The following is a 22,620-nucleotide window of genomic DNA, read 5'->3' on the forward strand; positions in this document are numbered from 1 at the left end:
ATGTGCAAGTAGAAATACTGGTGTGCAAAAGAGCAGAAAAGTAAATTAAAACAATATGGGGATGAGGTAGGTAGATTGGATGGGCTATTTACAGATGGGCTATGTACAGCTGCAGCGATGGGTTAGCTGCTCAGATAGCTGATGTTTAAAGTTAGTGAGGGAAATATAGAGCCTAATATACCCTGAGCCTAGAGTTAGCAGGCCGCACTAACGCCATGGACCAGAGCTAGTGCTCCGCCAACATGGTGTCGCTCTGCATACTGTAGTGCTGTCATTTATTACACGAAAGGTATGCGGAAATGTCAGCTGAATTATTCATCCCTTGTATTCAGATGTATAATTATCAGAACATGAAATGTTGAAGTATAATATTATGATTCTTATCTATCTTATCTGTATAGAAAGTTTTATGAAAAGATGAATGTTCTACCAAAATAATTGTTGGTTCGATTAACTGCACTGTTTGTGGAACATACAGTTGAAGTCAGAAGTTCACATACACTTAGGTTGGAGTCATTAAAACTCGTATTTCAACCACTCCACAAATTTCTTGTTAACAAACTATAGTTTTGGCAAGTCGGTTAGGACATCTACTTTGTGCATGACAAGTAATTTTTCCAACAATTGTTTACAGACAGATTATTTCACTTCTAATTCACTGTATCACAATTCCAGTGGGTCAGAAGTTTACAAACACTAAGTTGACTGTGCCTTTAAACAGCTTGGAAAATTCCAGAAAATGATGTCATGGCTTTAGAAGTTTCTGATAGGCTAATTGACATAATTTGAGTCAATTGGAGGTGTACCTGTGGATGTATTTCAATGTCTACCTTCAAACTCAGTGCCTCTTTGCTTGACATCATGGGAAAATCAAAATAAATCAGCCAGACCTCAGAAAACAATTGTAGCCCTCCACAAGTCTGGTTCATCCTTGGGAGCAATTTCCAAACTCCGGAAGGTACCACGTTCATCTGTACAAACAACAGTACGCAAGTATAAACACCATGGGACCGCACAGCCTTCATACCACTGAGGAAGGAGACGTGTTCTGTCTCATACAGATGAGCATACTTTGGTGCAAAAAGTTAAAATCAATCCCAGAACAACAGCAAAGGACCTTGTGAAGATGCTGGAGGAAACAGGTACAACAGTATCTATATCCACAGTAAAACGAGTCCTATATTGACATAACCTGAAAGGCCGCTCAGCAAGGAAGAAGCCACTGCTCCAAAACCGCCAAAAAAGCCAGACTACGGTTTGCAACTGCACATGGGGACAAAGATCGTACTTTTTGGAGAAATGTCCTCTGGTCTAATGAAACAAAAATAGAACTGTTTGGCCATAATGACCATACTTATGTTTGGAGGAAAAAGGGGGAGGCTTGCAAGCTGAAGAACACCATCCCAACCGTGAAGCACGAGGGTGGCAGCATCATGTTGTGGGGGTGCTTTGCTGCAGGAGGGACCGGTGCACTTCACAAAATAGATGGCGTCATGAGGAAGGAAAATGATGTGGATATATTGAAGCAACATCTCAAGACATCAGTCAGGAAGTTAAAGCTTGGTTGCAAATGGGTCTTTCAAATGGACAATGACCCCAAGCATACTTCCAAAGTTGTGGCAAAATGGCTTAAGGACAACAAAGTCAAGGTATTGGAGTGGCCGTCACAAAGCCCTGACCTCAATCCTATAGAAAATTTGTGGGCAGAACTGAAAAAGCGTGTGCGAGCAAGGAGGCCTACAAAACTGACTCAGTTAAACCAGCTCTGTCAGAAGAAATGGGCCAAAATTCACCCAACTTATTTTGGGAAGCTTGTGGAAGGCTAACCGAAACGTTTGACCCATGTTAAACAATTTAAAGGCAATGCTTCCAAATACTAATTGAGTGTATGTGAACTTCTGACCCACTGGGAATGTGATGAAAGAAATAAAAGCTGAAATAATTCTCTCAACTATTATTCTGACATTTCACATTCTTAAAATAAAGTGTTGATCCTAACTGACCTAAGACAGGGAATTTTTACTAGGATTAAATGTCAGGAATTGTGAAAAATTGAGTTTAAATGTATTTGGTTAAGGTGTATGTAAACTTCTGACTTCAACTGTACATAGCAGTCTATTTATTGCAATTATGTATGTCTTTCCCATGGCAGAAAATCTCCTTTCTAATCACATTGAAGGGGTTTGCTTTTAAGTATGATCAATGAATGTCCTCGTTCATTTTAACATCATGCTTGGATGGATGGCTTCTCTGTGAAGTTTTCATATTTGTTTTATGATGTCAAAGTAAAAGCACAGGCCACACTGGATTTAATATTGTTGAGACCACCAATTTAAGCCTAATAGGTGGCAAATTCTCTCCTCATTCATTGTATAATGTATTCTGTCAAACTGGAGCTTGTTCCTTATTTTGCTGTTTTGAGCCGTCACCCTTGTCTGCTTCATTAATGGTACCCTAATACATATGTAGTGCACTACTATTGACCAGGGCCCATGGGGCTCTGGTCAAAGTATTGCACTATAGAGGGAATAGTGAGTCATTTGGGACACAGCCCTGCCCTAACCCCACGATACACTGTAATACCAGGGTATCGTCAGAGCCTTATGTTTATGAAGAAATAAATACATAGTAGCCCACATTAAAGGCTCTAGCCTGGGTATATTAAACAGTTACAGGTGATGGAGCTGTACCTGCCCTCACAGAATCAATGTATTTCTTAATAATAAAAAGTGATGGTGAATTAGGCTGGAAAACTAACACAGTCTCACTTCAGTAGCATGGTGGTTGAATTGCCTTCGGAAAGTATTCAGACCCCTTGACTTTTTCCACATTTTGTTACGTTACAGCCTTATTCTAAAATTGATCAAATCTTTTTTTTCTGTCATCTATCTACACACAATACCCCATAATGACAAAGAAAAAACTGTTTTTTTTACATTTTTGCTAATTTATTAAAAATAAAAAAACAATATCACATTTACATAAGTATTCAGACCCTTTACTCAGTATTTTGTTGAAGCACCTTTGGAAGCAATTACAGCCTCGATTCTTCTTGGGTATGACGCTACAAGCTTGGCACACCTGTATTTGGTGAGTTTGTCCCATTCTTTTCTGCATTTCCTCTCAAGCTCTGTCAGGTTGGATGGGGAGCGTTGCTGCACAGCTATTTTCAGGTCTCTCCAGAGATGTTTGATCGAGTTCAAGTCCGGGCTCTGGCTGGGCCACTCAAGGACATTCATATTCTTGTCCCGAAGCCACTCCTGCTTTGTCTTGGCTGTGTGCTTAGGGTCGTTGTCCTGTTGGAAGGTGAACCTTCGCCCCAGTCTGAGGTCCTGAGTGCTCTGGAGAAGGTTTTCATTAAGGATCTCTTTGTTCTTTGCTCAGTTAATCTTTGCCATGATCCTGATTAGGCTCCCAGTCCCTGCCACTGAAAGACATCCCCACAGCATGATGCTGCCACCACCATGCTTCACCGTAGGGATGGTGCCAGGTTTCCTCCAGATATAATGCTTGGCATTCAGGCCAAAGAGTTCAATCTTGGTTTCATCAGACCAGAGAATCTTGTTTCTCATGGTCTGAGTCCTTTAGGTGCCTTTTGGCAAACTCCAAGCGGGATGTCATTTGTCTTTTACGGAGGAGTGGCTTCCGTCTGGCCACTCTACCATAAAGGCCTGATTGGTGGAGGGCTGCAAAGATGGTTGTTCTTCTGGAAGGTTCTCCTATCTCCACAGGGGAGCTCTAGAGCTCTGTCAGAGTGACCATCAGGTTCTTGTTCACCTCCCTGACCAAGGTCTTCTCCCTTGATTGCTCAGTTTGACCGGGCGGACAGCTCTAGGAAAAGTCTTGGTGGTTCCAAACTTCTTCCATTTAAGAATGATGGAGGCCACAGTGTTCTTGGGGACCTTAAATGCTGCAGACATTTTTTGGTACCCTTCACCAAATCTGTGTCTCGACACAATCCTGTCTCAGAGCTCTACAGACAATTCCTTTGTAAATAAGATATTTCGGTTTTTATTTTTAATACATTTGCAAACATTTCTAAAAACCTGTTTTCACTTTGTCATTATGGGGTATTGTGTTTAGATTGCTAAGGATTTGTATTTATTTAGTCAATTTTAGAATAAGGCTGTAACGTAACAAAATGAGGGAAAAGTCAAGGGGTCTGAATACTTTCTGAAGGCACTGTATGGACACTGTACATAAAATACATACATATACAGTACATACACATACACATGTAAACTTTTCATGCACAACATTAAAACATGTAGGGGTTGTTTCCTGGACACAGATTAAGCCTTGTGCTGGACTAAAAAGCAAGATCAATGTTAAATCTCCATTGAAAGTGCTTTTTAGTCCAGATTTAAGTTAATATTAAGAATAGCCTGAATATTGTCTATGTAAATATTAAAATCTGTAAAAAAAAAATAAAAAAAGGGAAAAAAAGGAAATGGAAAGCATTTATGCAATAAAACATCTCTTTTTTGGTAAAGGTTGTTTTTCTCATTGTCTTCCATCAGATAGGACTAGTGTTGCGTAGGAGAACACAACAAGATGGAGGTATAAGCCAGTAAATAGCTTTGCTGTAAACCTGGTTGTAAGTTATAGATCAGGGCCCATATTTACAAAGCATCTAGGACCCCTAGACTAGGATCAGCCCCCCCCCCTTAAAAGGCAAAACTGATCCTAGTTACTAGGTGAACCGATTATACAGCCCACTGTTACACTATACTCGCTGGGTCTAGGGGCCCTAGGCTTGCCTAATTGTTCTGTAACCTGACTAGGTGTGTTCATTAACATGGAAGTATGAGTGTGTGGACCTTGTTGGGTGTGTGTGTGGGCCTGAGGACAGCAGGCTCACTTACCAGGGATCTAGGGGGTCAGCGCTGGCGTGACTTCATGGTCATCACTTCTTGATCAGCACTTCTAATCTGAAGCCAGGCCCTGGTCCTGGGCCCTGGGCCTGTATTCATAACGCGTCTCAAAGTAGGAGTGCTGATCTGGGATCAAGTCCATGTAATCTTCTTCGTTATGATCTAAATAGGCTAAACTGATCCTAGATCAGCACTACTACTCTGAGAAGCTTTATGAATACGGGACCTGGTCTGCTTGACTGCCTCCTCGTGTTTTTAATGGCTGCCTCCTCCTTTTTTCCCTCACAGACACTCCACATAGTCAATGTGATTGTTCTATTCATACACCTGCCGCATTCTTATGGCTCTGCTAGAAGTACCCTCCGCTGATGCTAGCCAGCTGGGTTAGCCCGCTGACAGTCTTTTGTTTTGTTTTTTTAAACCATCAGACCAGCAGTTTATTGGAAGACAATCTTGGAAAACACCAACTGAAGAATTTTAATAATACAGTATGCCAACTGATTCAATTCAGTACAATAACACTATCTTGGTCAAAGAAGAATTCTGCATCATGCTGTGGCTACTGCTTCATTGTGTTTTTGATGTTCCACTTCTGTCCGGAGCAGGTCTGAAGCACCAGCGAGTGTCCGAAGTAAGCGTTCGCCTGTATCACCTCCAGACAGCGGCCCGTGGCTCTGTTGATGATTGAGTCATTCTGAAGGACAGAGGAAATCAAATGTTCTCAATTGAGTAGGCTACTACCTTCATGTGACCTCACAGTATTCATAAAGAGTCTCAGACTAAAAGTGCTGATCTAGGATCAGTTTAGCCTTTTAAACTCCTCCCGAGATGCTTAATGAATACAAGCCCTGATCACTGTGTCAGTAACAGTCCCCTCCAGGCAGCTTCTAACATTTTGTATTTCCGCTTCACAGGTCCGTACAATGTGATGTTATTACAGTGTAACTACACAGGGTTAGCCTGCACAGGACCTTACAATGTGGTGTTATTACAGTGTTACTACACAGGGTTAGCCTGCTCAGGACCTTACAATGTGATGTTATTACAGTGTAACTACACAGGGTTAGCCTGCACAGGACCTTACAATGTGTGTTATATTACAGTGTTACTACACAAGGTTAGCCTGCACAGGACCTTACAATGTGGTGTTATTACAGTGTTACTACAAGGGTTAGCCTGCACAGGACCTTACAATATGGTTATATTAGAGTGTTACTACACAGGGTTAGACTGCACAGGACCTTACAATGTGGTGTTATTACAGTGTTACTACACAGGGTTAGCCTGCACAGGACCTTAGGATATGGTTATATTAGAGTGTTACTACACAGGGTTAGACTGCACAGGACCTTACGATATGGTTATATTAGAGTGTTACTACACAGGGTTAGCCTGCACAGGACCTTACAATGTGGTGTTATTACAGTGTTACTACACATGGTTAGCCTGCACAGGACCTTAGGATATGGTTATATTAGAGTGTTACTACACAGGGTTAGACTGCACAGGACCTTACGATATGGTTATATTAGAGTGTTACTACACAGGGTTAGCCTGCACAGGACCTTACAATGTGGTGTTATTACAGTGTTACTACAAGGGTTAGCCTGCACAGGACCTTACAATGTGGTGTTATTACAGTGTTACTACAAGGGTTAGCCTACGCAGGTCTGGCATGGCAGGGGCTTGTTGCGGCCCTATGCTCTACAGGAAACGAAGACGAGTAAGTAAGTGACTAAGTAAGTAAGTAACACGGTATAAGAGCAACTTAAATGGAAATAATGAGCCATAGATAAAAAATTTAAAAATTATGTCAACATGAGTCTGACCTGAGAGAAGTGCCATGTGGTCAGCCTGGTGTTCGAGACTTTGTCACAGTTGAGGAGCTGAGGGAAATTGGAGACCTGGTCGTCCATCAGACAGCGTGTTTCCTCCCCTGTACTGCCCAGAGCGCCAAGGAAAAACTGTCCCTCCTTGGTGTACCGACCCAACTAAAGGAACAGGGAGACACTACTGTGAATGGCTGGTCAAGGGCTATCAACAACAACTATATGTGTTCTCCCCTGTACTGGCCAGAGCACCCAGGAAGAACTGACCCTCTTTGGTGTTCCAACTGGTAGGAGAGAGGCACAGGGAGACCACATTAAGTGGTGGATGGTAAAGGGCTATCAACAACAATTAGGTGTGTCCTCCTCAACTGGGAGGAAGACACAGAGACAAGTTACATGGCTAAACGGTAAAAAGTGATCAAATATTTGTATTTCCCAAACGCTAACACATTCTTTTCAGACACTGAAGTCTGTTGTATTGTGTTTCCTGTAGAGCAAGTTGTTTTTGTTTCTATTCTTTGAAATCAATTGAAATGATTTGTGATATGATATCATATCTGCTCTCATTCAAAGTGGATCTTTAAAAAACTCTAAAGCATTAACATAATATGATTTTGAGACTGTTTTGACTGTAGAACCAGTCATGATATCTGCTGCATTTGTATGTCACAGGGGCAAAGGGCTACATTCTGGTAGTTTTGCTGACGTTTTGTCTATGTTTGTGTATGAACCACATAATGTAATTTGGAATTTAAAAAAAATGCATTCTGGTATAAAAAAGTTTCCCTGCTGATTTTGCTCTCACAGCTTTTAGGCACAGTGCATCTCCGGTGAACCTAGAATGTGTCCCAAATCGCACCCTATTTCCTATAGTTCACTACTTTTGGTCAAAAGTAGTGAACTAAGTAAGGAATAAGGTGCCATTTGGGACATATACCTAGTATAATAGGTTACCTGGGGTCCCATTCCGTGACAGGGGTGCAGGGTGGCCGTGTGGTTCACCTTCTCTCCCTGGTCCATACACAGATGGGTCGCTTTGCTACTACGAATCTACAGGGAAAGAGCAAGAGAGAGAGAGAGAGAGAGGGGGGTGGGGATGGAGGGGATAGAGCGAGAAAGAGAAAAAGACAAAGAGAACAGGTAGGAAAATGTTTATGAATGGAGAAAGCTACTTGGCTGCTAAAAGCATCTTATGAGTGTTTGATGAGTGTTTAGTAAAACTTTGTGTAGGCCCTGTCATCAGTCAGACTCACCTCCCCGTAAAAGACGGTGTTGTTGTACCTCCTCATCTCTGGATAGACGTTGTCCAGGTACCACTCAAAGTTCTTACATTGCAGAGATTTCCTCAATGCTACCCTCTGAGAGATGTCCCCATAGTCTATCCCATGGTTCTGGAACAGGGAGTGGTTGATTACAGATTGTGTTCCAAATGGCACCCTAAAGTAGCCTCGCGAGCCATCCTGATCTCGCAAGCTTACAATAATGGTTCGCTGCACGGAATTCCAGGTGGCTCGTGAGGCTAACCTCATAGAGCTCTGGTCAAAAGTAGTGCATTATATGGGGAATGGGGTGCTATTTGAGACACAGTCACAATTACAAATATGTAACATTAGCAATGAAACGTATGGTGTACGTATACTGTATAATGTAGTTAGGATAATGAATAGATTCATTTTAATAGACTAGTGAAAATCTAGGAAGGGGAATAGGCGTTTCATCTGAATTTATGTACTCAAAACTGGTCATAGATCAGTGTATAGGGGCAACTTCATCCGACTCCCTGACCTAGAGTTCCATCTGAACATACATTTTCATATGCCCAAAAAAACTGAAAAAAACAGACTTTAAATCAGTATTTAGGAGCAACTCACCTCCATTGGGATGTTCCAGGCCAGGTAGACATGCGACTTAAACTGGTCCATCCAGACCTCGGCCACGCGCAGGGCATTACGCCGCGTGCTGGAGGCTATGTTGCTGTGGTAGGGCTTCTTCATCCTGGCGATGTGAGCCACCCTGGAGCAGGGCAGCACCTCCATACTGCCCCCACACAGCCACACCTGGTAGTGCATGTTGGTGGAGAAAATAGTATGAGAACAGAACACATACCTTCACACACAACAAATGTTCTGCAGGACTAACATGAATAAGAAGGCAAGTAGACAAACACATGAACAAACATAATCCAATGCTTAGCTCTACTCATAGAACCACAATTGCGTACTTGCTGAAATAGGACAAGACACACAACAAATACAGGGTACAGAATGCACTATTCACACACTAGTCACCCTGCCTCTCGCCACCCTAACATACAATGACTGCATCCCAAATGGCACCCTATTCCCTTTATAGTGCACTACTTTTGACCAGGGCCCAATTATGCTCAGTCTTCACAGAAAAATGGGTGCCACACAAACCTTGATCCCCAGTTCGATGTTCTCTCCTCCGTAGACGTCCATGCCAGAGTCCAGCAGCCCCAGGTGCCCAAAGTATTCCCGGTTCACCACAAAGGAGCAACCAATCATTGCAGGAGTTCTGCGGGGAAAAAGAGGGGATTCTGTTTTCCTAATTTTGTCAATGGGGGTTCTCTAAATTCAAGTGTTTATTTAGTTGTGTGTGTGCGTGTGCAGGTGCGTGCCCGTGTGTGTACTCGTGCCCGTTCCTGTGTGCATATGCGTGCCCGTATGTTTGTAGCCTACCTAATGGGTGCGGAGGTGTCCCCGTCATCCCACCACTGTTTGGGGGGGTTGATGTACATGCACCACAGCTCCCAGTTGTAGCCATGGCCAGAGTTCTCGTAGCGCTCCAGCTCAAACGTCTCATGCTTGATGTTATCGATGGAGGGCAGGATGATCCTCTTGTGGTCCTCTTTGATTCTGGTCAGAACCGGCTCAGCCCTGACATAGAGAGATTGACAGATGGGGTCTGAGGTTTCTTAAGATCTTCTCTCTTCTCCCTCCCCCTCTTCCTCCCTAAGCCTCCAAGTCAGTCCCCCTAGTTCTTCTGAGTTAGGTTTCTAAGTTCTTATTTTTGAGTCGACTCAAAGGGTTGCGACTCCATAGGGAGAAGCAGCTCCCTGTGTAGTGGGTAGTTCTTCTGTTTATCTGTGGGCCCTGGTCAACTCTAGCGTGTACATAAAGAACATACCAACCCTGTGACAGTACTTGAATATTAGGCATACTTTTAAAACCGTCAGTTTATAAAATCTTATGGCAATTCACTTCTTTAGACTTTCATCACAAATATGGTCATGCAGATACAGTATGCTAGATGGCTAGATGGTTAGTAGTAGTATGCAATTCCTTCAGCTGGAAAATCTCACATTGCTGCGTGACCAACTGCTAAATTCAAGTATTCCTTCTGATCCAACCTTTAAGTCAAAGTTTGTTAAACCATCGATCCCAACAACTCAAGGTTCAAGTTGAAACCCACACATACACTCACCAGGAGGGTGTGAACTCAACGTGGGCATCGAAAAATCCAGTCACCTCACCACTGGCTGCCTTCCAGCCCTCGATGCGGGCACGGATCAGTCCCTCACGCTTCTGGTTCCTCACGATTTTCACCAGGCCTGGGTAACGCTTGTTTACATAATCCTCCAATGGTCCTTTCAGTTGTTCTAGGACACAACCAAATACAACTAAGCAAAGCTATACCCACTGACAAACATATGCATGCAGAAACACAGGAGCACACCCACAAACACATTCAGAAAAACACTCAAGTGCATGTGAGCACACACACACACCAGCATGCATGTACGCACACACGCACGCACACACAGAGACACACACAGACACACAGAGAGAGAGCGAGAGAGAGAGAGAGAGAGAGGAGATTCATCTGTTTTCATGGGCCCCAGCGCTCCAGTGCTTTCTAACAGTCTCACAACAACACCAGGGGAGTTGGGTGTTTCCTGAGCTATGGCTTCTGCTCTATCTTTTTTCTCTCGCACAACTGATCAGTTTTTCCCCCCTGGACACACTCTCAGAACCTCCACTCCTCTCACAGAAACACACACTGGTGGATGTGCTCAGTAGTGTGCAACTGCAGCCCATTGGTTCCTGCATGAGCCAGCACGACATCTTCATGCCCTTGACACTTTGAATGTGGGTCAAAAGGGAAATAAAAGTATTATCTGAGTTTTTTCACCCACATCTCCCGGAGTCCTCCTTGCTAGATTGCTGGAGTGACACCTGTAGACAGTGTCCTTTGCTCCCACCTGCCGAACACCTGCCCTCACTGTCATTAACAGAACTGCGGGAAAACAGTGCCCGACAGGCGGGAGCCCTAACTAGCCAGCTTGTTAGAAACACCGTGTGCTAGCTTGCTAGTTAGCTAGCACACGGTGTCGCCCCAGCCTCCTGCTGAGAAAACCGTGCCCGGGGGGGGTAGAAGGACACTCTCTACCGGAGTATCCCCCCGCCTACCACTAGAACAGCAGGTGGGAGGATGGGGGAGACTGTATGCTAGCTAACTAGCTAGCTTGTGAGTTAGTGACACTGCGTGCTATCTTGCTAGTTAGCTAGCACACTGTGTCACCCCCGCCTCCCGCCTGCTGTGCACCGGACTAGCTGGCTAAGCTAGCACACATTGTTCTTTGCTCCCACCTGCCGAACACCTGCCCTCGCCGTCGTTAACTGAACTGCGGGAAAACAGTGCCCGACAGGTGGGGGCGAAGGACACTGTCTACCGGTGTAAGGCTAGCAAGTTATGGTGGGATTTATCGACGGGTGGCATCCAACATTATTGTGCATTAATGCCACCTACTGTACTGGAGCGTCCCTGCCTCCCGCCTGTCCTAGCTTAAACATTTACAAATAGAAGTATAAAAAGGGGTTCCTGCAGATGCAGGAATGCCCACATGCAAGAATGCCCCGAATTGCAGGCCACAATTGCACCCTTCTAAATGTGCTGGCGGGTGTGCAGTGGATGTGTGGCTGAGTGGAGAAGAGTTATGCAGACAGTAAGAGGGTGTGTGTTATTTATTTGCATGCCTCTCCATCTCAACCACTGCAATAGCTTATTTTTCCCCCGCCATGATGGATTGCTGGCCCTATGCCATCCTGCCGTGCCAGGAACGTTGGGAAAATTGACCAGTCTATATCTCCTTTTTCTCTTTCCCTCTCTGCCCATCACTTTGTACTAAATTCTCTTCCACCCTTTCACTCTCTCCTTCTACCCACATCTCTCCCTCTTCATTTCTATATGCACCTTTCATTGTCTCTGTCTTCCTCTCTCTAACCACCTCTCTCTCTGCCCATTGCTTACTTTCTTCACAACTGTCCCTCTCCTCCCTTCCTGTCCCCCTCCTTGGATGGATTTTGTCAAACAGACATGTTCTCTTGCCTTGATTTGACTATTCTGTCCGTGCAGCAAAACAGCATGTTGGACAGGGATGTCTTTATAAAGCATAGAATATAATATCATTAAATTAAATGCATAAATAAATTGTACATCATATGAATATGTATCAATGTACACTACTGTTCAAAAGTTTGGGGTCACTTAGAAATGTCCTTGTTTTTTAAAAACAAAAGCATCCCGGAGTCGCCACTTCACTGTTGACGTTGAGACTGGTGTTTTGCGGGTACTATTTAATGAAGCTGCCAGTTGAGGACTTGTGACTCTGTTTCTCAAACTAGACACTCTAATGTATTTGTCCTCTTGCTCAGTTGTACACCGAGGCTTCCCACTCCTCTTTCTATTCTGGTTAGAGCCAGTTTGCGCTGTTCTGTGAAGGGACTAGTACACAGCATTGTACGAGATCTTCAGTTTCTCACATGGAATAGCCTTAATTTCTCAGAACAAGAATAGGCTGACGAGTTTCAGAAGAAAGTTATTTGTTTCTGGACATTTTGAGCATGTAATCAAACCCACAAATGCTAATGCTCCAGATACTCAACTAGTCTAAAGAAGGCCAGTTTTATAGCTTCTTTAATCAGGACAACAGTTTTCAGCTGTGCTAACATAATTGCAAAAGGGTTTTCTAATGTTCAATTAGCCTTTTAAAATTATAAACTTGGATTAGCTATTGGAACACAGGAGTGATGGTTGCTGATAACAGGCCTCTGTACGTCTATGTAAAAAATAAAAAATCTGCCATTTCCAGCTACAATAGTTATTTACAACATTAACAATATCTACACTGTATTTCTGATCAATTTTATGTTATTTTAATGGACAAAAAAATAGCTTTTCTTTAAAAAACAAGGACATTTCTAAGTGACCCCAAACTTTTGAACGGTAGTGTATATTGGATGTGTTTGTGTTCTCGTACCATTTCTTCACCAAAATGCACTCTTTCAGATGTGTGTGTGTGTGTGTGTGTGTGTGTGTGTGTGTGTGTGTGTGTGTGTGTGTGTGTGTGTGTGTGTGTGTGTGTGTGTGTGTGTGTGTGTGTGTGTGTGTGTGTGCGTGCGCGCCTGCCTGCGTGCGTGCGTGCGTGCGTGTGTGTATATTTCTCCTCACCATCATCGCTGTAGTCGTCCACCAAGATGATCTCTTTGAGGAGGTGAGCCGGTGTGTGATTGACAGCTGAGTGGACCGAGCGGAGGATTACTGACAACGCCTCGTTGACAAAGATAAAGATAAGGGAGATGTTTGGAAGATCCCTGGGGAAGCTGGTCTTTTTACACCTGGAGACCACACACACACACTCACACACAAAGACATATGCAGAAACACACGCACACACAGAGAGACACACACATCATTAGCTATCATCACTAATTACATCAAACACTAATACATCCTTATATATTACAGATAAAGGCAAACGGTGAGTCCATCACTCAATGTTCAGTAATACGGTACTTGAACCCTCCTATATAAAGCTAACGTCTTAAGTAGCCCTATATAATAATATGTATATAATATAATGTAGCCCACCCTTTTGGTACTACCCAACATTCTAATGTAGGTTTCCAAGTTCATTACCACCATGCAAGATTCTTCTTCTCCAAGTCTCTTCTGTACATTATGATCCTGTTGATGAGCTCACACATTTTTGTTTTGCAATTGAAAATGACAACCATGTGCCTCTTCCTGTTCCCCACAATCCCGTTTTTCAAAAAACGTACCCATACACCCCCTCTCCCTAGGCTCACAGTGGGTGCACTGTGGGAGAGAGAGATAAGAGGCCTATTTTTATTGTAGCTTTCGTTATAACGAGAGCCAGCCTTGATGAGAGGAAGTGAGGAATCTTTGGCTGGCTACATCCTAATAGTTCAAAGAGGCTTTTGTTTTGGAGTGTTTACTCTTCGACAGTGTGTAGGTATCTATCCTTCCCGTTATTGCCTTTCCCTCATCTGCGCTGGTCTTAAAGAATTGGACAGGTGAGAGCAAGTCAGCAAGCGTAAGCTAGTCAGCAGTCACCTTCGACTGAGATACACCCAAAAAATTGTGATACAGTACATCCCAGTAAGTAAGGAAAGGATTTGGTGATGTTACAACAATTCAGGGCTCTAACTCCTAGCTCTTTCTGCTGCATGGCATGGAGAGAGATACCCAATAGAGAGAAGGTTCCCATTCTGGGAGGTAGCTAGACGATACTGTTCTGTTACCAAGTTCCCATTCTACTGTGTTACCACACAAAGAGATATCACACCCAACATGAATCATGGTCTTCTTTGATCTCGAAACAGAGAAACTAAAAAATGACAAGTGAGTGTGTGTGTGTGTGTGTGTGTGTGTGTGTGTGTGTGTGTGTGTGTGTGTGTGTGTGTGTGTGTGTGTGTGTGTGTGTGTGTGTGTGTGTGTGTGTGTGTGTGTGTGTGTCAGTGTTCCCGTTCCCTGCGGCTGTAGGCGGGTGTGTATCACAGCTGGTGGTAGAGCAGAGCTGGGGTGAGGGAATTCTCTTCAGGGGCTTTCAAATGGGGTCTGCCTGCTAACCAGCAGAGCATTGGGGAAAGGATCGAGACCTTTCTAAAGAGACATTTCTAAAAGAACACACACACACACACACAAAGACACACATTATGCTTGTTTGTGTACACGTACAAGCATAATGTGTGTCTTTGTGTGTGTGTGTGTGTGTGTGTGTGTGTGTGTGTGTGTGTGTGTGTGTAAAGTACTTAGGTAAAAATACTTTAAAGTACTATTTAAAAAGGATCCGCCCCTTTTTTTCCAATTTTCGCCTAAAATGACATACCCAATACTAGCTGCCTGTAGCTCAGGCCCTGAAGCAAGGATATGCATATGCTTGATACCATTTGAAAGGAAACACTTTGAAGTTTGTGGAAATGTGAAAGGAATGTAGGAGAATATAACACAATAGATCTGGTAAAAGATAATACAAAGAAAAAAACAACCGTTCTCTTGTATTTCTTTTGTACCATCATCATTGAAATTTAAGAGAAAGGCCATAAAGTATTATTCCAGCCCAGGTGCAATTTAGATTGTGACCACTAAATGGCAGCAGTGTATGTGCAAAGTTTTAGACTGGTCCAATGAACCATTGCATTTCTGTTCCAAATGTTGTATCAAGACTGCCCAAATGTGCCTAATTTGTTTATTAAAAACTTTTCATGTTCAAAATTGTGCACTCCTCAAACAAGAGCATGGCATTCTTTCAGTGTAATAGCTACTGTACATTGGACAGTGCAGTCAGATTAACAAGAATTTAAGCTTTCGCCAATATCAGATATGACTATGTCCTGTTCTTGTTACTTACAGCTTCATGCTAATCGCATTAGCCTACGTTAGCTCAACTGTCCCGTGGACGGGACACTGATCCCGAAGGAGTTTTAAGTTGTTTTTTTATATATGTGTACTTTACTTTACTATTTATAGTTTTGACTACTTTTTGTTTTACTTCACTACATTCACTACATTTTCCATGACACTCAAAAGTACTCATTACATTTTGAATGCTTAGCAGGACAGGACAAGGGTCCAATTCACACACTTATCAAGAGAACAACCCTGGTCATCCCTACTGCCTCTGATCTAGCGGACTCACTAAACACAAATGTTTAATTTGTAAATTCTGTCTAAGTGTTGGAGTGTGCCCCTGGCTATCCGTAATTTAAAAAACAAGAAAATGGTTCCGTCTGGTTTGCTTGATATAAGGAATTTGAAATGATTTATACTTTTACTTTTGATACTTAATTATATTTTAGCAATTGCATTTACTTTTGTGTGTGTGTGTGTGTGTGTGTGTGTGTGTGTGTGTGTGTGTGTGTGTGTGTGTGTGTGTGTGTGTGTGTGTGTGTGTGTGTGTGTGTGTGTGTGTGTGTGTGTGTGTGTGCATGTGTCAATTGGTGTATTAGACTGCAACTTTTACACAAATAAGACCACAGAAAAAGCACAACAAAGAAAGAGGGATTAGGCAACAGAGATATTAATAGATGGTTTTAAGAATATTGTATTTTTAACCACAAAGCTAAGTGGTGCCTAAACATAAACATCTGCTGACATAGCTTTAATCATTAGTCTCTCTGACCATGGCAATAACCCAGTAGCAGCGAAACAACTAAGACAGCAAAGTATACACTACCATGTTTATCATTTCTGATTAGAGCATGAGCCCAAGATATGGCTGAGATCTAGATATGGGTATCAAATAATACAAAGTACACACACACACACACACACACACACACACACACACACACACACACACACACACACACACACACACACACACACACACACACACACACACGCACACACTAATGCTTGGATTGGTCTTTGGAAAAACATAAAAGCACATGAAAATTGTAGTGGGTCTATTGTACTGAAACACTGTTGTCAACTGAGCTACAGTAAGGGTGGCCCTGGTCAAAAGTAATGCTGCACTATATAAGGAATAGAGTGCTATTACGGGCCAATAAGAATGCACTATAGGGTGCCTAAAACTTACTTGCTGGGCCGGTAGTCTGGTATGGACCGATCCAGTGATATCTTTTGGCTGAGGTAAGCGTTGTATCCATACTTCTCCCTCAGTACTTTTGCGTCGTCCTCTTCTTTTGGGGCTAGGGTGGCGGGGAGGCCCCCTTTACCTCGCCCCACGAAACCCTCAATCAGCCCCAGGGACTTGGACAGACCTGTAGTTCACACAGTCAAGAAAAGGTCACTATGCTATAACACGTTTGCTTAGTTGTTTTGAAAATCATTGACTTTTAACAAAGGCGGTAGCTGTATACTAAACGTATGTCCCATATTCCCTATATAGTGCACTACCCTGTGGGCCCTGGTCAAAAGTAGTAGTACACTAATTATAGAGTGCCATTTTGGATGGATCCTTAGCCTCAGACTATGTAAATAACAGCAATCATGGTAGATTTTGAGTGACAGCAAATAAAAAATAACCAATGAGCCATAGTCATTGTTTTTAGGTGGGTAGGCTAGAGTGCTAGAGTCATAGCCTACCATTAAGCTGTCTGTAGACCACGTCCTCCAATGACCCGAGTCTCTTTAGTAATACTTCATGACTGATGCTCAAACCTTGAGCCGTGCCGTTAGAGCGTGATTGTCTTTTCACATCTTCCTGACCGATGGTTTTTGTCACTCGGTTGTGGGTGCACTTGGTCCAAAGTGTCATGAACCCCGCAACCGCAATCACGTTCAGCACCAATAACACTCTCCATCGTCTGAACACAAAAGCCATTAAAGTTGTTGATGTCCGGGATCCAAATAGCAGTGTTTTTGGAATGATTCAGGACAAATTCAGGAGTCCTCCTCTTTGCGATGCGCAATAAGGTTCAATGTAGATTTGTGTTTATGAAGGCATTTTTAAAATATATATACCGTAGACGACATTCCACCTGGAGAAGCTGGTGCTGCAAATCAACAGTAGATAATTGCTATGGTCAAACTGAACTGTGTGTGCGCATTGATAGGCTAAGCTACTATCTGCTGGACAGAGAAACAAAGCTGAAACATATTTCGATTGCTCGTTTTGTAACATAACGTAGACTAATTACAACATTTCACTAATAAGCTTTAACCACCTACCATTTCGTATTGGAGCAATTTTTAGGCTGCGTCCTCGTTCGGGGTAATTTTGGAGCCTGGTCATGGGCTCTCATCCGTGACTTCTCTGTTTAAAATGTATTGATAGAAGATCATGCATAGAAGATGTTAGACAAAGAGACTAGCAGATCTTCAGTTTTGAAGAGTCCATATCCTTAAATATTTAAAGAGTCTCAAGTCTGTCTTTCTTTGCATTCAGCAGAAGTGGGCTATGACGCGATTGAGAAGGACTGCGTACTGAGCCGCTGTCTGTCTCTGACCGCGGATCTTCAAAATCGTTTCAGATAAATACTGACCACATAAAACGCATAGGCCTATCCCATGTTTAAGCATTCTCTGTGCAGTTTTGATCCTCCACGTGTAGGAAAAATAATTGTGAGATGTTTTGAGCGGTGTATTGCACGAGTAGACTGCTACACAACCAGTCAGCCTAAAATATAACGGTCCGCAGACGCAGCATCGCTAATGAAAGACACCTCATATGCAGCACAGAAATGCGGCTGAAATAACTCCATCCGAGGTGTCTTCTCATATTCTGACTATTCAAAATAATGCTAAACGTTTTTCCCCTGTACCCTTATTTTCGCCGATTTCTTATTATGTCCTGTTATTTCATTTAGACAGATTCTTCCTATGCGCTAGATAGCGCTTAATAATGGCGCGCAGGAAAACACGGAATGGGGATTCCTAGGAAGAGATTCGTTTTGAGCGTTCCTGGTGAGTGCAGCAACCAGTCACACAGTGAATAAAGCAGATCGTTGATGCGGGTGGGTAGGTTGAGTTGACTCACACCAATTATCTGCAATTATACTGCATTCAAATCATATTTTGACTGAAAATGTCCTCCCATGATTATTGTAGGCAACAGTAAGCCTATGTTGAAAGTTGAAATAATGTATTTGAAATAACATAAAACTGTGACATAATTAAGCAATAAGGCACCTCGTGGGTTTGTGGTATATGGCCAATATACCATAAACCCACGAGGTGCCTTATTGCTATTGTTTACTAACGTAATTAGAGCAGTAAAAATAAAATGTTTTGTCATACCCTTGCTATATGGTCTGATATTCCACGGCTATCAGCCAATTAGCATTCAGGACTCAAACCACCCAGTTTATAATTAAGCAATAAGGCCCGAGGGGGTGTGGTATATGGCCAATATACCACTGGCTGTTCTTGCAAGACTCAACATGGAGTGCCTGGATACAGCCATTAGCCGTGGTATATTGGCCATATATTGTTTATATATTGTGGTATATTGGCCATATACCATAAACCCCTGGGGTGACTTATTGCTATTATAAACTAGTTACCAACATAATTAGAGCAGTTAAAATAAATGTTTTGTTTTACCCATGGTATATGGTCTGATACTGTATACCACGGCTATCAGCCAATCAGCATCCAGGACTCAAACCACCCATTTTATAATGAACACCATTTCCCACACTTTTATCTTTCAAAGACTTTCAATGAACACATAGGCCTAACTATTTTACAATTACAAAGCGGATCAGAATATTGACATCGTTTTTAGTCTGCTTTTTAAATGTAATTATTGCATGCTTAAAAAGACAGCAGAAGCTGCAGATTGGATTTTTCTGGACACCTTTTCCCAACAGCTACAGTTCCCGAAGCTTCTGTGCATGTGTAGGATTCTCTACTTTACACACAGTCTCTGCTCTACTTGTAGAGAACCTCCCTGCACATTTCTACTGTAAATTGTGAATGATAAATCTTCAAGTTTTAGCGGTGAAAGGTCCATTCAGCATCTGCATACCAACCATTTTATCTCAGTTTAATGAGGATGCGTTTAGATCTTCTTGAGATATACAGTACCAGTCAAATGTTTGGACACACTTAATCTAAGTGTTTTTCTTTATTTTCACTATTTTCTACATTGTAGAATAATAGTGAAGACGTCAAAACTATGAAATAACACATATGGAATCATGTCGTAAACAAAAAATTGTTAAACAAATCTAAATATATTTTATATTTGAGATTCTTCAAAGTAGCCACCCTTTTCATTGATGACAGCTTTGCACACTCTTGGCATTTTCTCGACCAGACAGACAATTTTGGGATACATTTTTTTTTTCTCGCAGATTATTTGGAAATGGTCGTCTTTCTGCTTTGTATGCATTAGTCTACCTATTGTATTAAAAGCACATCTTTGTCACGTTATTCACACACTCTCAGCCTTCACTGCTTCAAGTTCTAGTCTACCTTTCCTTTTCTATAGGCTATAGCCTATTTTATTTATTTATTTATTTGTGTGTAACCTTTATTTAACTAGCCAAGTGAGTTAAGAACAAATTCTTATTTACAATGACGGCCTACCTATGCATAGCCAAATAATCACGTGGCAGTTATCTTTACAAAGAAATTAACTTAAATATGATTAGGCTATGGTTGAAATGGCAAGATGGCGCCGACAGAAATGGCAGCTCTGCTTCTAGCTCCTAAGCAACTTTGCATTGTTTCGTTTTTTTGTGTGTTATTTCTTACCTTATTAGCCCAGAACGTTTTTGTGTTATTACATGCCGCCGGAAATAACTTTTGGATATCAGAGCAGCGCTAACTCACCAGCATTACTACCAGGAATACGACTTTCCCGAATTGGATCCTTTGTTCGTACCCCCCAGGGCAATTTAACTTATCCCAGAGACTGCTCCAAGACGGTGCCGGCTGAGCAGAGGTATTCGTAGTGGACTTGAGTCCGACTCAGGAGGCGGGCACACCATCCATCGCTTCCGAGTATATTACTCGCTAATATCTGGACAATAAAGTAGATGAGCTCAGGGCGAGGATCTCCTTCCAGAGAGACATCAGGGACTGTAACATCCTCTATTTCACGGAATGATGGCTCTCTCGGGATATACTGTCCCTGTCCATACAGCCAGCTGGGTTCTCAGTTCATCGCACAGACAGGAATAAAGAACTCTCCGTGAAGAAGAAAGGTGGGGTGAATGTTTCATGATTAACTACTCATGGTGTGATTGTGATAACATACAGGAACTCAAGTCCTTTTGTTAACCGACCTAGAATACCTCACAATGAAATGCCGACTGTATTACCTCCCAAGAGATTTCTCTTCGGTTATAGTCACAGTCGTGTATATTCCCCCTCAAGCCGATACCACGGCATCCATCAAGGAACTTCCCTGGACTTTATGCAATCTGGAAACCACATATCTTGAGGTCGCATTTATTGTAGCTGGGGATTTTAACAAAGCAAATTTGAGGAAAACGCTACCAAAGTTCTATCAACACATTGACTGTAGTACTCGCTTAGGAAAAACACTAGACCACTGATACTTGTCTTTTCGAGATGCCTACAAGGCCTCTGGCTATCCGTAAATTAATAAAAAACGAGAAAATGTGGCCAGCTGCTTTGCTTAATATAAGGAATTTGAAATTATTTATACTTTTACTTTTGATACTTAAGTATAGTTTAGCAATTACATGTACTTTTGATACTTAAGTATATTTAAAACCAAATACTTTTATACTTTTACTTAAGTAGTATTTTACCTGTAACTTTCACTTTTAATTGAGTCATTTTCTATTAAGGTATCCTTACTTTTACTCAAGTATGACAATTTGGTACTTTATTCACCACCTTTGGGGGGGAGGGGGTACTGTCACATCCTGACCAGTAAAGGGGGTTATTTGTTATTGTAGTTTTGTCAGTGCGTGGCAGGGGGTGTTTGTTTTATGTCTTTCTGGGTTTTTGGTTTATGTTCTATGTTAGTATATTTCTATGTTTGTTCTAGTGTGTCTATTTCTATGTTTAAGTTTCTTGGGTTGACCTTCAATTGGAGGCAGCTGTTCCTCGTTGCCTCTAATTGAAGGTCCTATTTAGTAGGGGTGTTTTTCCATGGGTTTTGTGGGTAGTTGTCTCCATGTATTGTCAGTGTACCTTAAAGGACTGTTTTTCGTCATTTGCTATAAGTGTTTTTGGTTTTGTTTTCTTCAATAAAAGAAGATGAGCATACATATACCCGCTGCGTTTTGGTCCACTCACTACGACGATTATGACAGAACTACCCACCAAAAAAGGACCAAGCAGCGGAGGAAGGAGCAACGGGAGAGCTATCTCGAGTCCTGGACATGGGAGGAAATACTAGCTGGAGAAGGACCATGGAGGAAGGCTGGAGAGGACCGGGAACGTTATGCCGGAACATGGCTGGCAAGGAAGCCTGAGAGGCAGCCCCCAAATTTTTTGGGGGGAGGGCACACAGGGAGATTGGCTAAGTCAGGCAATAGACCTGAGCCAACTCCCCGTGCTTATTATGGGGAGCAACTGATCAAGAAGGCACCGAGCTATGCGGAAATGCGCACTGTATTGCCCAGACGCGGTCAAAGCCCGGTGCGGTCGATACCAGTTCCCCGCAAGTGCCGTGCTAGAGTGGGCATCCAGCCAGGGAGAAGTGCGCCGGCACAGCACATCTGGCCACCAGTGCATCTCCTAGGCCCAGGCTACCCTGCGCCTGCTCTATGCATGGCAGCTATCAGTCCTCAGCAAAGCCCAGTTCGCCCTGTGCCAGCACTCCGCCCTTGCAGGGCTACGCTGACAAGCCAGCCAGTAGGGGTTGTGCAGGCTGTGCGCTCCAGACCTCCAGTGCGTTTTCAAGACCCGGTGTATCCTGTTCCTGCTCCTCGCACTAGCCCTGTGGTGCGTGTTATTGTTCTGGCGCCTCCAAAGCCAGCACCACACATCAGGCCTTTAGTGCGCCTGCCCAGTCCAGTACGTCCTGTTCCTGCTCCTCGCACTAGCCCTGTGGTGCATGTCACTAGTCTGGCGCCACCAAAGCCAGTCCCACGCATCAGGCCTTCAGTGCGCAGCCCCCGTCTAGAGCTTCCGGCGACAGTGCCCCGTCTAGAGCTTCTGGCGACAGTTCCCCGTCCAGTGCTTCCGGCGACGTCCCACAG

At 42.9% G+C, this 22,620-nt stretch overlaps 1 protein-coding gene across 2 annotated transcripts; it reads right to left on the reverse strand.

The window, feature by feature from the left end:
• Nucleotides 1-5,337: 5,337 nt before the first annotated feature.
• Nucleotides 5,338-18,356, reverse strand: galnt17 (polypeptide N-acetylgalactosaminyltransferase 17). Of its 2 annotated transcripts, XM_045703762.1 has the most exons (12): nucleotides 17,663-18,356; nucleotides 17,078-17,487; nucleotides 16,569-16,752; nucleotides 13,175-13,341; nucleotides 10,148-10,322; nucleotides 9,403-9,600; nucleotides 9,121-9,238; nucleotides 8,575-8,760; nucleotides 7,957-8,094; nucleotides 7,658-7,753; nucleotides 6,704-6,865; nucleotides 5,338-5,568 (listed from the first exon to the last, which is right to left on the reverse strand). In XM_045703762.1, the coding sequence occupies exons 2-12, from the start codon at nucleotides 17,313-17,315 to the stop codon at nucleotides 5,434-5,436; spliced, it is 1,797 nt and encodes a 598-aa protein (XP_045559718.1). In that variant the 5' UTR covers nucleotides 17,316-17,487; nucleotides 17,663-18,356; the 3' UTR covers nucleotides 5,338-5,433. The 2 variants fall into 2 exon arrangements, with proteins under 2 accessions (XP_045559718.1, XP_014018597.1); XM_014163122.2 differs by lacking the exon at nucleotides 17,078-17,487.
• Between the last annotated feature and the right edge of the window lie 4,264 nt (nucleotides 18,357-22,620).

Source organism: Salmo salar, chromosome ssa20, assembly GCF_905237065.1.
Source record: "Salmo salar chromosome ssa20, Ssal_v3.1, whole genome shotgun sequence".
Taxonomy (NCBI): domain Eukaryota; kingdom Metazoa; phylum Chordata; class Actinopteri; order Salmoniformes; family Salmonidae; genus Salmo; species Salmo salar.

Bases quoted from the DNA above. Each gene is read 5' to 3' on its own strand.
- galnt17 (XM_045703762.1), bottom strand. From the start codon at position 17,315: ATGGCTTTTGTGTTCAGACGATGGAGAGTGTTATTGGTGCTGAACGTG. The intron at 8,761-9,120 runs GTTTGTGTGGCA...ATGCACTACCAG, and splicing joins ACATCGAACTGGGGATCAAG to GTGTGGCTGTGTGGGGGCAG. The intron at 6,866-7,657 runs GTAACCTATTAT...CTGTTCCTTTAG, and splicing joins GTCACGGAATGGGACCCCAG to TTGGGTCGGTACACCAAGGA.